Here is a 17,217-nt window from a genome sequence, read left to right on the forward strand (position 1 = left end):
GTGTAAATATTCTTTTACCATTAAAATGGTTATTTCAAACATTGTGATAAATTCTGATAACAACATTTAATAACCATTTATCATCATTTTACTACCAGGAGGGGGCATCTGGCCCCCCTGCACTGACCAAGTGCATATGGTGATGAATGTAATAATACAAGACTTAGAATAGCATAGATTTTGTTTTGCTACATTTTTTTAAAGTCAGTCACATGCTTTTGACAAGTATGGCAAATTGGCTGTTGTTTAAAATGAAACATTTTTACCTTATAACCCATTATAATATTATCAAATATTATTCGTAAAACAGACATTTACAGAACAAATTTCCTAATTCCATTTCAAATAGAAATTTAATTTAATCATATGTTCTGCAGGTTATCATATTACGGCGTTTGTTATACACGTTTTACACGACTGATATACCAACCCATCCAGAAAATACAACTGCAATTTTTTTATAATATAACAGTGTTAACCTTTCATGATGATCCAGTTCAAGCTTTAGAAACACTACAAACTACACAGAACATAGTATCTGATTGGCTTAAGTGTTGAAAAATTAAGCTGAATTAAACACATCCTGTCTACTTCTCTTGCACCCTTAAACAAAGGAAATACATTCCTGTAATTCTTCAAAATGTTAAGCTACCTTAACAGGATAGTAAAGGATAATTAAAAATTCGTTTAGATGTCGCACATAGCTGCTACATTGCAAACAAAATAATTCATAGACGCACTAATATTCCTTTCTTAACAAATTTCTAGAATAAGTAAGCTTTAACTTTATTGTTCAAGCTACAATCTACTGACATCCATGTAGGCGTGGATTTGCTGGACAATAGTACTAAAACATAACGACTCAAAAGAGCGGACTTCCGGAATTTATGTTATCGCTTCCAATAGACTCTATGTTTTTCATAGTCTGTTTTCAATTTAATTACGGTTCTCTTTGTGTTAGTTTTGACCACTGGGTTATCTACACATAACGTAGCTATGGTGGGAAGGGTCGATTCAATGTGAATGTTGAGTTTAGCTCCAGTTCACCTTCCTCTTAGTGCAGCGTCTGAAAACTGTCCATGTCAAAGTTTAGACTCCTTGAATCTTGGATATACACCAGAAAGTCGGCAACAAAAAAGCTCAAAACGAACTCTTTGCGTTGTTTTGACATCAGTGACACGTAGAATACAAAATATAGTGTAATCTAGGTGAAGAGGTTCTCTCATTGGTACATAGATGCATAATTTAGTGCACTTCTATGTTTTAGACACTATCCTAAATCACAGTGGAACAACCAAGTGTTCTACACATAACGTAGCTATGGTGGGAATGGTTGATTCAATCTAAATGGTAAGTTTAGCACCAGTGCTTTGGGATCGTGTCTAGATCATCGTAGTGCACTTAATTCTGCACCTGATGAGACAATAATAATACATCTTCATTCAGATTACACTATCTTATTTATAATCTATGTGTGTCTAATGTCAAAATGATGCGAAGAGTTCGTTTCAAGCTTCTTCGAAACTGACTTTTTTGGGTCTCTTCATCCGAACATGACTCCGGATTCATAGAGTCAAGTCTGTGACAGCGTCAAATTTCAAATGCTGTACTGAGAGGAAGGTGAACTAGAGCTAAACCTGACACTCACATTGAATCAATCCTTTCCACCATAGCTACGGCATATGTAGATAACCCATTCTCAGTTGCATCTCAACGACTTCAGGCGAACTGTCAAATGTATGAATATTGTTTGGTCACTAGGTCCACTAAGCTCGGACATTTAAGCCTTACACTCTAGTTGTTTTCAACTAGGCCTCGAAGCTAGGAAACAACTTGGTAATACCAAATTAATGATTACAAATTTTCAAGAACATGCTTTGACGTTTCAGAGAATAGACCTTGCATCCATATGGGGAATGTATGGCGAAAATTGTGTTTGGTTAAGCTACTGTTCGTTAAAGCATAGGTAGCACTGATACATTAAATTTTTGTTCATTGTTTAATCCACTTAAACCTCATTGGTAAGTAAAACTGAATACTCGTACAAGTATATTAATCAAAACTGAGTTAAGCTTTTTTCATCATGTCCTACCAAATTCTTCGGTTTTTTAACTGATTTGGAGCCTTACGATCGCAATAAAGATATATTTCAAATTCAGTATTTACTATACGCTAATTTTTATTTGAACCACCGAATAAAAAGAAGAAAGGTTTTCAATCCAAACGTTTCCAACGTTACGGACATAATAAACCATAGTATCAAAATATATTTTGTTGTGTTCAATTTACCCAGGATCACAATACAAATGTTTGCAATAAACCACCAACAGTACCCCCTTCTTGAGTTTTGTGCTCTGGTGAGCATTCGGTTAACTACAAAGTTTGCCCCGTGTAGAGAAATACAAAACAAACAATTCTCTTTCCTTAGAAAGAAGACAAAGCATGATCATTCTGGATGAAACAACCCAACTAACGTTAACCAATACCAATCCTCTCAAAATAGTTTAGTTACTAAAGGAGCCCCTTCGCTCAAGCTGTACAGAATAATCACAGAAAAGACAGTTTTACTTCAAGAAAAGAAGAATCTAACGGACACATTGATAAATCTGATGGTTTGTCTGACACAATTAAAAAACCCCTTTCAATGATTCAGAAATATTTTATTTAGACAAACAGAACAGATTATTACCATACTTAATCCATTGACTACTATGGTTAAAGTCCAAAATTAATATTCTTCTCAAAATAGATTTGTGGAATGCCAACGGCAGCATAGTCACGAAGCCCAGTTATTCATCACTAAACATAACTTAGACGTCTTACTTATTTTAGAAACTCATTTCACGGATAGAGGAAATTATTCCAAAATTCCTAACTACACATTATACTATACTAATAATCTTGACAACACGGCTTATGGGGGTGTCAGTTTAGTTAGACACAACTAAACATTATGGACTACACAGCTTTAGAGAGAATCACCTTCTAGATTCCAGCATTGTTCTTGAAGATTGGTTAGGCTTTGTTACATGTTTAACCATTTATCGTCCCCCCAGACATGATATAGCCAAACAACAATTTGAAAAGTTTTTTTACTACATTGGGAAATAAAATTTTAGCGGGAGGTTATTACAACGCGAAACACCAAGAATGGGATTCTTGATTGGCTACTCATAGAGAACGACAACTATTAAGGGTTCTAAATGATAATCAATGCAATAATCTTTCTACAGGTGAACCTACATATTGGCCAACTAATATGCGAAAAATTCCAGATCTGTTATATTTGTCTGTCACTGTCACAGGTATTAATCAAAACTACTTAAATATCAAATCTGACTTCTAATCAGACGATTATACTTAATTTAAGCACAGAAATATTTACAAAAAAGTCAAGTGAAATGTCATATAACAAATTTACCAACTGGGTTCGATTTACTGTAGTGATTCATTAAATCAACATTTGAATTTGAACATTTCGTTGAAAAGTGATGAAGATTTAGAAAATGCAACCGACTACTTTATTGGTTATTTGCCATGTTCTGCCAAAGAGGCTACAACCTTACACCGTTCTTCAAAAGGTGACAAGATAGGGTTATAATACCCTAATTACATCAAGAAAAAAAACTCTGAGAAAATAATATGGCAGTAAAACTGTAGAGATTCAAATGATAAGACAAACGTCAACAAGGTAGCTCAAAATCTGAAAAATGTTGTATAATTTTAAAAACCAGTGGTTTGAGAAGTATACCCAGTCTCTCTTAGCAAACGAAGCTACAGACTTCGTTATAGAAAGTAACTAAAAGAATTAAGCAGCCTAAGATACCCATTTTTAAGGTTATAAGATCACCCAAACCACCTGCGGTAAAGCTATTTGCCAATTCTAAAGATATGAACAGACTTCACCGATCTGCTATCCTGGAACTCCTTTCAAGTGATTGATTTAATTACGTTAGAGTTGCAATGGTTAATATCTAACTCAATTTTAATTGTGAATGTTTTGTTCTGTATACATTATTTATTATGTTTCTCAAATGATGTCCATCGATCTTGCCACTCCTGTAGCGTTTCCGTCTTTATCCTCGTTCTTGCCTCCTTGGAGTTGTCACCATTCCTTTTAGCGTCGTAGAGTTTCACTGTGTCAAATGCTAACAAATCAATCGGTGTCTCATGCTTTTACCAGTACGGCTGCTTCCGAAACCGTTCGGTAGGCATAAGCTACCCCAAGAGCTCCTCGTCGCTGCACCGCAACTATTTTGCGTCGGTACATATGTCTTTTGCTTTAAGATACCCGCCCATATTTCCGCTCCATAAAACAGCACTGAATGAACTGTTTCCAGTAGCACTCTTCTTTTTTGGCTTGTGGTCTTGTGTGGCCTTCGTGCATGCGTTTTCAAGATGTTCTCTGAAAGACAGCTTTTCGTCTATCATTACCCCCAGATAACGCAGAGCCCTTGTTGTTGTCAACGTTGTGCCTCCCACGTCTACAGTGAATGGTTTTGGGAACCATGTTTGACGAGTCAGGACGACCATCTCGGTTTTCTGTTTGGCGAGTTTCAGGTGGTGTTTCTCGAGCCAAGTTTCAACTGTGTCAATAGTCTCTCGGACCAGCATCTCTGCCTCCTCTACACTGTCAACTACTATCGTAGCCGCGACATCGTCCGCAAAGCCCGTGAGTTCCACTTGCTTTGGTAGCGGGATTTCCAGGAGCTCGTCGTAGTCCGCGTTCCATATGTTGGGCCTCATAATTGACTCTTGTGGCACGCCAGCCGTTATGTCATATTCTTGTGTGCCTTTCGTCGTTTCCGCTAACAGCGTTCTTTCGTTGAGATAGTAATCAACTATGGCAAGATTTGCTGGATCCGCGTCAAATTTGTGCTCCAAAGCGTCCAAGATGTCACCCCAATTTGCACTGTTGAAGACGTTTTGGATCTCTAATGTGATGATCAGACACACCTTGCGGGCTTTGAGGCTGCCAGACCATGACTCTCTCGCTATCTTTATTACATTCTGGATCGCGCCAACTGTAGATCGTCCTTTCCGGAAGCTGTGTTGGTTTATGGCGAAGCCTTCAACCCGATCGATGTCGTTGCGGAGTCTTCCTTGTATGAGCTTCTCGAGTAGTTTCCCAGCAATGTCTAGCATGCAGAGTGGTCTAAACGACGAAGGTGTTACGGGGCTACCTTTGCCTTTGTCCAGTAGGACCAATCTCTGTTGCTTCCAGATCGCAGGAAACGTGCCGGTTTCCAGGCATGCATTGTAGGCATTCAGCAGTATGGCTGGTAATTCCAGGGCTACAGTCTTAATCACCGACGTCGGAATGCCATCAGGGCCGGGTGCTTTTCCTGACTTGAGAGTCTTTGCTACATCTTGCAGTTCCTTTATTGTGAAAGGCGTTGTTTCTTTCTTTGCGTAATGCCTCTTCTCCCGCGGCGGGTGTTTGGGAAACAACTCCGCTACGATACTGTTCATCAATGCAGGAGGGTTCGGCGGCTCTGGTAGAGCCTTTCCGAGTCGTTTAACGACAATCTGGTATGCTTTTCCCCAGATGTCTCCATCAAGGTCGTTGCAGCTTTGCTTTACTAGCTTTAATGGCCCGGTTTAAGTTTTTCTTAGCCTGTTTGTATTCGGTCAAAGGTAGATCATGGCATGTTTTTCGAAGCTCTACTATCTCTTGTGACCACCAATATGCCGGCCTATGAGAGCCTCGCCTTTTCTGTCGTGGCATAGAAGCATCACATGAGGCAGTTACCAATCCCATTGTTTTTGACACGGTTGCCTCTGTCTCATGACGGGTATTCGGAGTCGGGTTATTCTGAAAAGAGGACGAGGTTCGGGTCAGAAAATCTCGCAATGCCTCTAAGTCGAGTTTTTCCAGCGTCTTTTCAGTACGGTTATACTGCAGTATATAACAATGTCCTCATATAAGTGTAGTAGCTACGATTGTGGACCATGCTCCATTTTAATACGTATGTTGATGCACTAGCCTATGTCCGTATGCTTCTTGTGTAACGTTCATTTTAGAGGGCCATAGCTATGGGAAGTATTTGTGGGTATGCTAAAGCATGATTCTACTACATTACCAAGGATAGCATTTAATGTTTTCGCATAATTTCAAGATTTATAGTACGTATGTTTAATGATAAGATAATAATTATATAAAATGGATGATAACGTGCTTGGAATAAAAAAGTATATCTATAAGTATCCTATGTTTATACCCAGTAATATATTTGCTTTCAATGCCATGTAAATATCGATACTTTGAATTTCAATCGTTTGTAGTAGTATCGATACTTGCATGGTATTAGGAACTGGAACGTCCGTCGTCGTCTGACGTCCATTACAGGTTGCTCAGGTTGCTGTTGCCTGTCCCAGAGTCAAAGTGTTGAGTAACCTAGCAAAACATATGTAGAAGAGAAGTGACAGTTTATTGTGATTGTGAATTGCAATTGTGATTTTCATTTTCTAACGTCTTGTTAACTGATTGCAACGCATCTTATATTCCGTCTTGTTGTGTAAATTTTATTTTATGGACATTTTAAGCTCTAAAACAAATTTTACACGTATTTATAAATAGTAAAAGAGGATTTTAAGGTTATTTATTCAAATGTAAAATTTTAAGTAGACTAGACATTTCTTGAAATTGTGTGTTGTTTATCATTCCTTCATCCATGTCTTTTCGAAGCAAAGTATTGAGTTTGGTTGATGTGATATTGAGAGTTCCTCCACTTTTTATTATCGATGAATTATTACGTATTGGTCTTGGATTATCTCAGTCAGATGAATCAAGTACAAAAGAGGCAATTATTGGAGGTGTTGAAACTGGGGAACCGTTTCCACTGGACAATGGATCTGTGTCAGCTGAGACCTATGATAGTGATATTCTCGGCTCTAAATTTTTGTTTATAACATTTGTAAAAGTGATTTTTTCATTTTTGGGTAAGTCATGCTTAGTGAAGTTGATAGATCTACATTTTAGTTAGTCTAGCGTATTTTAGTAAGTTATAGGCCTATTATGAATAATTTTAGGTTATGATATATAGTTTTAAAGCAAATCCTACCTTATGTTGTCATTTACTTTATTCACATTACCTAAAGCCTGTAATTTTACTTTACTCACTTCCTATTAGGCCTATTTGTTGAATTTTCACCTAATGTTTACTTAAGCCAAGTTAGTTGTAACGATCTAAAACCACTTTTATAAATGTTTTAAAATAGTATGTATTTTCATATCCAGAAAGAATTTTTGGGCTGTTGCAATCCATATTTTGCACAATAATTGATAATATCATTGAAATTTATATTAGGCCTATGTTTAAAATAGTCCATCAATCTAGAAGACTGAGAGGAGTCGGGGTCCTGGGTGGGAGGGATAATAAGCTCACTAGAGGTAGGCATAGTGGAGGGGATAATCGTGATATCAATAATCATGCAAAAAAGTGCCAAGGAATGTTAAGAGGGCCACTAACTACTGCATAAGAGGATAATTTAAGTTTTTTTAATACTTTTCAGGGTAGACTTTAACCCTAGAACTGTTAATCGACATAATTATGTCGGTTAATGCCGCTTTTGTGGTGTTAACCGTCAAAATTTTGTCGATCAAACATTCCCTCCTATAATTACTTTTTATAATATACTCCGGTAACGTATCGATATAATTCATGCACCATTGGATTCGGGAAGAAAAATGCTAAGGAACAGATGAGTTTTATTCCTCTTTGTATTATGGTTATGACGTAGCAAGCTTGTTATTTTGAACGTAAAAGAAAACGCGACGCCGTTTGTTGTGACCGCCATATTGCCGCTGCCGTTCTGTATCACTTTCGTGCCCGAGCTGTGGATATTTGTAAGTTTTAATAGTTTTACGCGTGTTTTAGTGTCGTATTTAATGTGTAGTGTGTTGTTTGATGTCATAGTAGTGTAAAAAATATATATTTTAGAATAAATCAATTTCTATTTACTGAAATATGTTTGAGAAATTACCGGCTTTGTGTAGGCTATGGCAAAATGACTTGGCTAATAATCATTTCACATAGTTTGTTATTGTTTTCACTTACTAAACGTTATTTATAGCACTCTTTTAGCTCTGAAGTAACTATTTATTTTTGGTAAATAGATAGTTTTCACAATAAAATATATATTTCCTGTAATTTCTTTGGTTATAATATATAAGAACTGTTTGGGTTATTCTCTATTTTTTTAATATCTTTAGTTATATTTATAGTTTTCTAACTACATAATATTTCCTATTACTTATATAAACCATAAATTTATAAATTTTGATATAGTACAAGCTTTAGAAACTATTTTTATATTTTGCTGAATGAAAATTTTTCGCAAAAATTTTTGAATAATGGCAAAATTTAACTTTTTTTTACTTTTCAAAAAATAATTTATGGTAATTATTTCATTACTACTGTATATTCTATTTTATTCTAAGTAATAAAATATGCAAAATAACATGTATTCATAGATAAATGTATTTGAAAAACTTGTTTTACCAAAGTCTTACGTGTACACCCGATTTTTCAGAATTTATACGCATCGCTGCTTTTTGTTCTATAGCTTTATGATGCTTTCATAAATGTGTATAATGTTTATGTTTTTCTGAAACTAGATAAAATTTGACACAGAATGGCTATTTCACTTATAAATATTTCTCACTATAACTTCATTTGCTAGGTATGGTCCCCCCCCAAAATTTAAGAAATATTTTTCGTAAATTTTATATTTGATTAAAAAAAGTGTTTATTAGAAAATTTTTGATGGTTAATTTTACAATATAGTGCAATTCTACGTTTAATTCTGAACACAAAAATATATACTCTTATTTATATTGCTTTTATTTTATATTTTTAATAATTTTTTTAAAAAAAACCTTGCGCGAAGCTCCAAAACAGCCCGACACTACAGGATGAAATGACCGCCAGTTCTAGGGTTAAGAAGTGCCCTACACTCGTAATTCAATTGTTTTTATTGAATGTTTCGATTGTTTTAATGAAATGGAGAATTTGATTTTACAATTTATTTAAAATAACTTATGATTTTGTCTTATTAATTATATTAATGTGTAATGTAAACAATAAACAAGAAGTAACTAATATTTGTAAATGGAGATGAATATGAAGAAATTGTGTGAGATAAACAATTGATGAAATTTTTGGTGATTGGTTAAGAGAAGTTTGAGGAGTAGAATAGAGATTATGAATTTTAATTTATTATTTTTGTTGTTAATACATTATACTGCTTGTTGCATACTATTATAATATATTATAGAAGTTAGATATCATATTGAATCATTTGATAATAACAGAGGATTAACTAGTGTAGGCTGCTTATAAAGTCTCCCCCATTTTCATCTTTTTTGCAACAGTTTATACCTCTGTGGTAAAGTTTGAATGTTGTATTTTTGTCTGTGCTCTTGGTCGTGTTTGCCAATATGCATCTTATTTATGTATCTTGTTATTAAAATTATTTTGGTACTTTGGGATTATACCGACTACACCAGTATGAAGAACATAAAAATATAAATTTATAGAAACAAACATAATGGAACGAAAAAAACAACTGTTTAATTTCAAAATTACAAGCATTTCCAGGTATTGTGATTGGTATTGTTGTTGCTGTTATCTTATCTTTCTCGAGAATCCCGATTAGGGCAGGGTGCGGCTTCACATGATTTGCACGGTACATAATTGCCTTTCCATTACAATTCAATTTATATTTTGGTACTTTGGAATTATACCGACCACACCCAGACATGAATCGTTATTTAACATTTTGCTTCTACTGATTACTAGATTAGCGTAGAAGACTATTTCGTCAGTATAAAACAGGAATTGTCTTATCGCAAACCCCTCCCCATCCTCAGACAGAGGTCAAAGTCGAGCGTCTAGTAGATAACGTGATTGCAGAGCCTCGCCGCCCGTTCAGCTGGTGCATCGCTTTGTTGTACTTTCGTGTTTTACCTCTACATTTCTCCAAACACAAAAATTTAACAAAAACAAACATTTACCAAACTAAACTCTTTATTAAAAAAACACTCAAAACTTGTTTTTATTCTTGATCACATTCCGCCACCCAAAATGCGAGTGCCTCCGGCCATCAGCGCGGGCTTCGACAGCACCTTCGGTGCTGCCCCGCGCTGATGTCGACGAAAGAAAAACATCCCTCGAGATAGTACCTATCAGTAAAATATCAAATTCTAGAGGGGCTAATCAGAAATATAAATTGAATTGAAATGGAAAGGCAATTATGTACCGTGCAAATCACGTGATGCCGCGCGGCCTGCCGTAATCAGGATTCTCGAGAAAGATAAGATAACAGCGACAACAATACCGATCACAATACCTGGAAATGCTTGTAAGTTTGTAATTTTGTAATTGAAGAGTTGTTTTTTCGTTCTATCATGTTTGTTTCTATAAATTTCTATTTTTGTGTTCTTCATACTGGTGTGGTCGGTATAATCCCAAAGTACCTATATTTCTGATCAGCCCCTCTAGAATTTGATATTTTACTGATAGGTACTATCTCGAGGGATGTTTTTCTTTTGTCGACATCAGTGCGGGGCAGCACTAAAGGTGCTGCCGAAGCCCACGCTGATGGCCGGAGGCACTCGCATTTTGGGTGGCGGAGTGTGATCAAGAATAAAAACAAGTTTTGAGTGTTTTTTAATAAAGAGTTTAGCTTTAGTTTGGTAATGTTTGTTTTTGTTGAATTTTTGTGTTTGGAGAAATGTAGAGGTAAAACACGGAAGTACAACAAAGCGACGCACCAGCTGAACGGGCGGCGAGACTCTGCAATCACGTTATCTACTAGACCGCTCGACTTTGACCTCTGTCTGAGGGTGGGGAGGGGTTTGCGATAAGACAATTCCTGTTTTATATTGACGAAATATTGTTCTACGCTAATCTAGTAATCAGTAGAAGCAAAATGTCAAATAACGATTCATGTCTGGGTGTGGTTGGTATAATCCCAAAGTACCTGGTACCATTATTTTTTCCTGTTTCATGATTGGTTAGATTTTGCTGTTTAGTATATTTTAAAATAAAGACGTTCTTTGTGTTTTATCGTTGTCATTAGCCATTTTGTATTCAAGTTCAAGCTAACAAACTTCTAGAACAGTGGATATGCCATCTACAAAGTGAATAAACTGTTTTAACTACGGACAATATATGTAGTACATTCCTTTTCTTTGTGAAAAAAATGAGATGACCATTGTCCTCTAGTTGAGGATACACTGTTTTTTTCGTTGTTTTAGATGTGTTTAATATGATTAGCTATATAGATAGAGAGATATGATAATATGATAGATTAGAGTTTGTAATATGTAGTAACCATTAGGCTATTGATCAACATTTTGGAATTTTATATTTTTATGGTCGAGGCATTACAGTTAGTCTGTTAAACTACTAGTGCCGGTAATTGAGAAATTAACGGCTATAGTGGTAAAAGACAAATTTTGCATTATTAACCTATTGCGATTGTTCTCTTGAAAAAAACAATGTGAGGTTTTAAGGCTCCAAGGGGTGACAACGACATTTAACAGTTTTAGTTATAGAACATTAAAAGTGGAACTACTTTACTTGTGCGGAGTAATATTGAATTATTTCATACGGGCGTCACATGGTCCTTGTTATAATTGTGATTCAACCTCGTATTGGTTGCTGAAGATGTCGGTCATTATACCACCGTTGGATACATAAAACCGAAATAAAAGATGTTTTTGGTTTCTTATACCTTTGAAGAATACAAGTTCATACCAGTCTTACACAAGTGCCGCTGTCCATCAGTGCTGGTTACAGCAACACCCCACACTGATGGTGAAAAATATCCCTTCAAGTAGTAACTATCACTTAAAAGATCAAATTCTAGTCGATCACGAATGTCTCTGGTCATTACGGCTACCTAGGAAACGCAACTATACAAAACAAAAAATTATTGTATATTCACCTTACTATAACTTTCTACTATCTTGGAAGAAAAGTAGATCCACTTTTAAGGTTTGTGTCATTCCATGTCAAACCAACACGGCCATTTTACCTCATTACCTCATATTTTAATGATATTTGGTGTGCTGGTCCACTTTAGTTAGACTAAAAAAATAGCCTATTTAAATTTAATATCTCTTCTGGTTTTAAAGTTATGCCTTGTTATAGTTTTTAAAAAGTCTGACCTGTTTATGAAACATTAAACTGCTCTAGCATCTCTCAGAATTAAATGTGTCATATAGATCGATTTTTACAATTTTACAAAATTTTACAATTTAATGAAGAAAGACAAGATGGAACAGTTTTCTAATGAGTCAGAATAAAAAACATCAAAAGACAAATATTAAAAAATTTAGATTATATCAGCTGAACTCAGTGTTGTACTACAGTTTTTCTGCTAAACGAGGGCAAACCTACAACATAACAATCAAAAAAAAAAAAAAAAAAAAAAAAAAAAAAAAAAACCCCCCCCTGGCCCCCTGGGCCCTGTGGTTGTTGAAAAAGCAAAACAATCAAGTACCCAGTTACTGGTATGTTAATGTCGTAAACAATAGCTGAGTACCAGTTGTGTTGTTGGTATGCATTTATTTATTTTGCGGTTTTCTAATAATGTTTTTAAATAACTAATGATACTGTGATGATTTTCACATCCTAGTGCTTTCAGGATTAGTAACTAATAATATATTCACTGAGGTTGCAAGTGATTTATGCTATCATAATTAACATAAAGATATATTTAAAGTATACATTCAATAACAAAACAAATACATGTAAGCCTAATGTCAAAATATTTGTTGTTCATAAACTAGATAGGAAGGAGATTTGTGATGTAGTAATAGTGAGGTTGGCATTACTGTGGCTATTAAAACAATATCATTCATCAGTTCTGTCTGCCGGTTTGCCAATCCGGGACACAATGGGTATATAGGTAGTGGATAATTATGGTTAAGGGAAATTTCTTTCTGAGCCATATGTGTCAGATAGAGACATGTATTCATGGCTTGTGTGGTCTAGGGAGCACATCTGATTTACTGTAGTGCCAAACACCCTCATTATGTTAAAAATGGCTCAGCATGTTTTACCTTCAGGCATTTCCATGGCGCAACAACAATAACCTTGAAAACAAGGTTGCAAATTGTTGACCAGATTTCAAAAAGAAATACCATATTATTTGTTTCCATGTTTAGCAATTGTTTACTTATCAGGAAACCAAGTCTCCTTGGCAGGATTCAAAGATTTTATATATATAAAAAAATGTGGTTGTGTCACTTCCCTGTGATTTTCTTCAAAAAAGATCTTTGGACATAACCATTAGACTGAAGAAGAGGTTAATTTACTATTTAAAAAATATTTATTGATCTATATTTGTACCAATCAACTTTATTGCTTTTCTGAACTTTATAAAAAAATTTAAGTTTACTATACATAATGTTCAGTAACATAAATATATTACATACTTTGTTTAAAGTAAGAAGCTTATGTTCAGAAACTGATTTTATAATCCATGAAATAAAAAAATATGCAGGTTGTTATATTTATCTGAAACTGGAAATCCTTTTAAAATAAAATTGTATTTATGCCTTAATTTTTGGTTATCAGGTTTTAATAAATCTAGCACATACAGTGTATATTGTATCCAGACTTGAGGCATTATATAGTGGAAGTTGGATAGTTTGTTTTCAATTTGAACTTTCTTCTGGTCACTAGAGATTTTGTATCATGAATTATCTTAGAATAAGATGATAATTATTTCAAGTTTAATTAATATGAAATTTTTATCTACTGTACTTGATTTAATATCCTAAAGATGAAATGCATAATTTTGCTGTATTGCAGGTTGCACAGATAGTGTATATATATTATGGTGATGCTTAAAAACCAACTCTCAAATTTTACTTGGGACACCCTCTCATGTTCTGTGACATAAAATAGCTTAGAATTCCACAAAAAATTAAGATTTTGAACTTTTACTTAATTAGAGGTCTACCATAGGTTTACTTTAAAAAAATACCTAAACGTATTACAAAAAGGCGAATTTGTCTAAATTTTTGCAAGCACATATTTTTTATGTTTATAACTCTTAACCCTTTGAGTGCCACAGCATATTTTCCCAAGTCATACGCATAAATTGCCGGAGCATTTCCTTCTGTTTTGCAAGCGTGTGGGGAAAAAAACTATATTAAAAAAACTATTCAACCGATTTGAATAAATTTTTTTTGGTTTGTGTGTTATAAAACAAGGTATTTTTTCCATATAATATTATCATTTTATTTTTATTTACACAAAAGGAATATAGGGTTATAACAAAAAACTAATAAATAAAAAAAAAATAAATTTCAAGTTTGAACTAAAATTTTATTTATACAATATTTTTTTTAATTTTTTTTAGCTATACCATATGAAAGAGCATGAAAAACTGAACAAAAATCATGCATAATATGGTGTGTTACAGTAATATTTAACCAGATACGGCAATATATACAAAATACAACAAAAAGCAATTTTTGTTCAAGTTTGTCAAAAGTTTAGAAACAATATTATAACTACCCTATTTCACTCAATGAAGTAAGACGACTGTAAAATACTAATTATATAAAAAAGTATATATAAAAATATACACAGGCCTACAATATAACCTTACTTCTATAACCTTACTCCACCTAAAATCAATAGTTTGATTGGAACTTGCGTTTTACTTCATCACCAATCCAACAATAAAAATATACGTCACTAAACACGGAAAAAAGAAGTTTGTAAATGCATTGTAAGTTTTACTGAACACAATTGCAGAATAGTAATAACAACAGTTTTCAGCATAAACACACGAAACTAGCACAATGTAAAACACACAACGAACAAAACTGTGTAGTTAATGGCAACAAGTAGCAGCTGACCAACTATTGCGTCATCTGTTTTTTTTCTGATGAAAAATAACTACAAGGGGGCGGTGAACAATAAAAATCAATCACAATTGTTAGTTCGAAACTTGTAGATTGCCGTGAAATAAGTTATTTGTCAAAACAAAAATGAATTATATGTGATATTAATTAAATAAAAATCGTCTACTGGGTAGATGCCGGCAATTTATGCACATTTCACAACATCTACTATGTAGACGCTGCGGCACTCAAAGGGTTAAGTATACAAATATTCATTAATAAAGAAATAATAGCTTCCAAACAATGTAAAAAATATTTTTGTATTGTTTTATGTATGTATACGTGTGTGTGTGTTACCTACCCTCAAACAAGCAGAGTGTGATCTTTAAATCATGAGTTACTCATCGATTTGTCAAAACAAGATTAAAAAACGAGAGGCCTTAGCAAAATTTGAAAACGGATTTTTTTTCTAATGTTCCTTCTCACTGTGCACTGGAGGGAGAAAATTCTTGATGACATTAATGGACAAGAGGTTTTGGATCAACCTCCAATACTTGGGTCTGGACAACGTATTGATCAACTCCTGGGGGTTCCAAAGATTGAGTCAGGCATGGGAGAATTAACAGCTACCACTGTTTATGACACATTTTCCTCACGGGGTTGTGGTTGCCATGTCACCACCACATTTTAGTAATTATGTTAGAAGCAGTTGTTGTTCAAGGAGTTGGACCATTTATAGGGCCAAAAAGCTTATTGTTCAAGAGATTCGAGAAATTCCAGCTACAAATTAATTCCCAGCAATATAAACCTGCATCACTTTGGCTATTGATGTTGTAAAAGAGTTTGCTGAACAAATCATTCATTTTAGTAAAGATCAACTCCAAGAATTCCAACCTAGGGATGTTTAGAAGGAACTCCTGGAGCTGTCATCATTTTCCTAGGAAGAATGTTTGAAAAAAAATTGTCATTTGAAGCACCTGCTGGTATACTCAAAGCTAGGTGGATGGCCAAGGCCATTTATACATTGAAAATATATCTCTTTCGCAGTCGATTTCAATCAACTAAAAGAGAACTGATGATTGATCTGCAAACTGTTAAAAGATTTGCAACTTTCAAAGCTGTCTTTAGAACACTTGGTCCAGAGGTGGGGTTCTTGGACACTAATGTAGACAACTGGAATCAGGAAGAACATGAAAGTTGTGAAGTCCCCTAGAATTGTGAATGACAGCAGAACGAGGAGTAGCCCTTATAGAAGAATATAACTAACTTATAATTAAGAATAAAGAGCAAAAACAATTCTTGGTTCAAGTGGTTAAACACTTCAGTAAAAATTTTCCCGATTGCAAAATAACATTACTCAAAAGCTTTTAGTTTTGACTTTTCCATTTCAATTTTTTAGAAGTCAAAGGTTTTAAAAACAAACTGTTAACTAGTAAAACAGTTTTAAAAACAATAAACAAGTTAAAACATAGTGATTTATGTAAAAATGTTATTACTAAAATCGTTCTTTGCAAAAAAAATGTATTTTATTCTAATACCAAATATTTAGTTTAAGTTTAAAAAAACATTGCCACTATCGTAATGTAATGTAATTCAGCAAAATTTGTAAGTTTTAAAGTTTGCGGAGGCCTGTAGAAAGATGAGATTATTTAAAATTTATTAAAATTTTGCTTCTAAAACATTCTGATTTTTAACTCGTAATCTAAAAATACAATCTTTAAGTCTTGGTAGTGACCCCTAAAACTGCGATAAAAATTACTGGAGGCATATTGTTGGAGGTAAAAAAAAAAATACAGAGGCCCCGTACAAATATACACCAACATATCTTTTTGCTTATTTAAGCATCACCCTAATACATGCTTAACCAAGTAAGTTGAGTTCCATGAATCCAGTCCAGAATCCTTTGTAATGCCATGCATTCATTGCAATGCTTGAGATGTTGTGCCAGTTCCAGTTGCAATGACCCACCATTACGGATGATGTACACAGGAAAGGGCTCTCTCCACTCTCTTATTGGAGATGTTGTGATAGAGTGATATGTTGTGGTTCCAGTTACCATGACCCACCTCTATGCATAATGTGTAGATAAAAGACTCCTCCATGCTGCTCCTATAATTGGAGGTGTTGTGACAGTTCCAGTTGCAATGCCATACTACATGATGTGTAGATGAAAGATTCCTCCATGCTCCTATTGGAGATGTCGTGACAGTTCCAGATGCAATGCCATACTACATGATGTGTAGATGAGAGGATCCCGCCCATGCTCCTGTTGTAGATCTCGTAGTTATTCTAGTTGCAATGACCCACCTCTATGCATAATGTGTAGATGAAAGATTCCTCCATGC

General features: G+C 34.5%; 1 protein-coding gene across 1 annotated transcript in view; it reads left to right on the top strand.

Annotated features, from left to right (window-relative positions):
* Nucleotides 1-6,346: 6,346 nt before the first annotated feature.
* The window catches only part of LOC124359129 (protein TRC8 homolog), a 33,274-nt gene continuing 22,403 nt past the window's right edge, over nt 6,347-17,217 (top strand). The window contains exon 1 of the mRNA XM_046811608.1: nt 6,347-6,942. Coding sequence (XP_046667564.1) covers nt 6,675-6,942 — 268 coding nt within the window. The 5' untranslated portion in view covers nt 6,347-6,674. The remainder of the gene's footprint in view (nt 6,943-17,217) is intronic.

The sequence above is a fragment of the Homalodisca vitripennis genome, chromosome 4 (genome assembly GCF_021130785.1).
Source record: "Homalodisca vitripennis isolate AUS2020 chromosome 4, UT_GWSS_2.1, whole genome shotgun sequence".
Lineage (NCBI taxonomy): Eukaryota > Metazoa > Arthropoda > Insecta > Hemiptera > Cicadellidae > Homalodisca > Homalodisca vitripennis.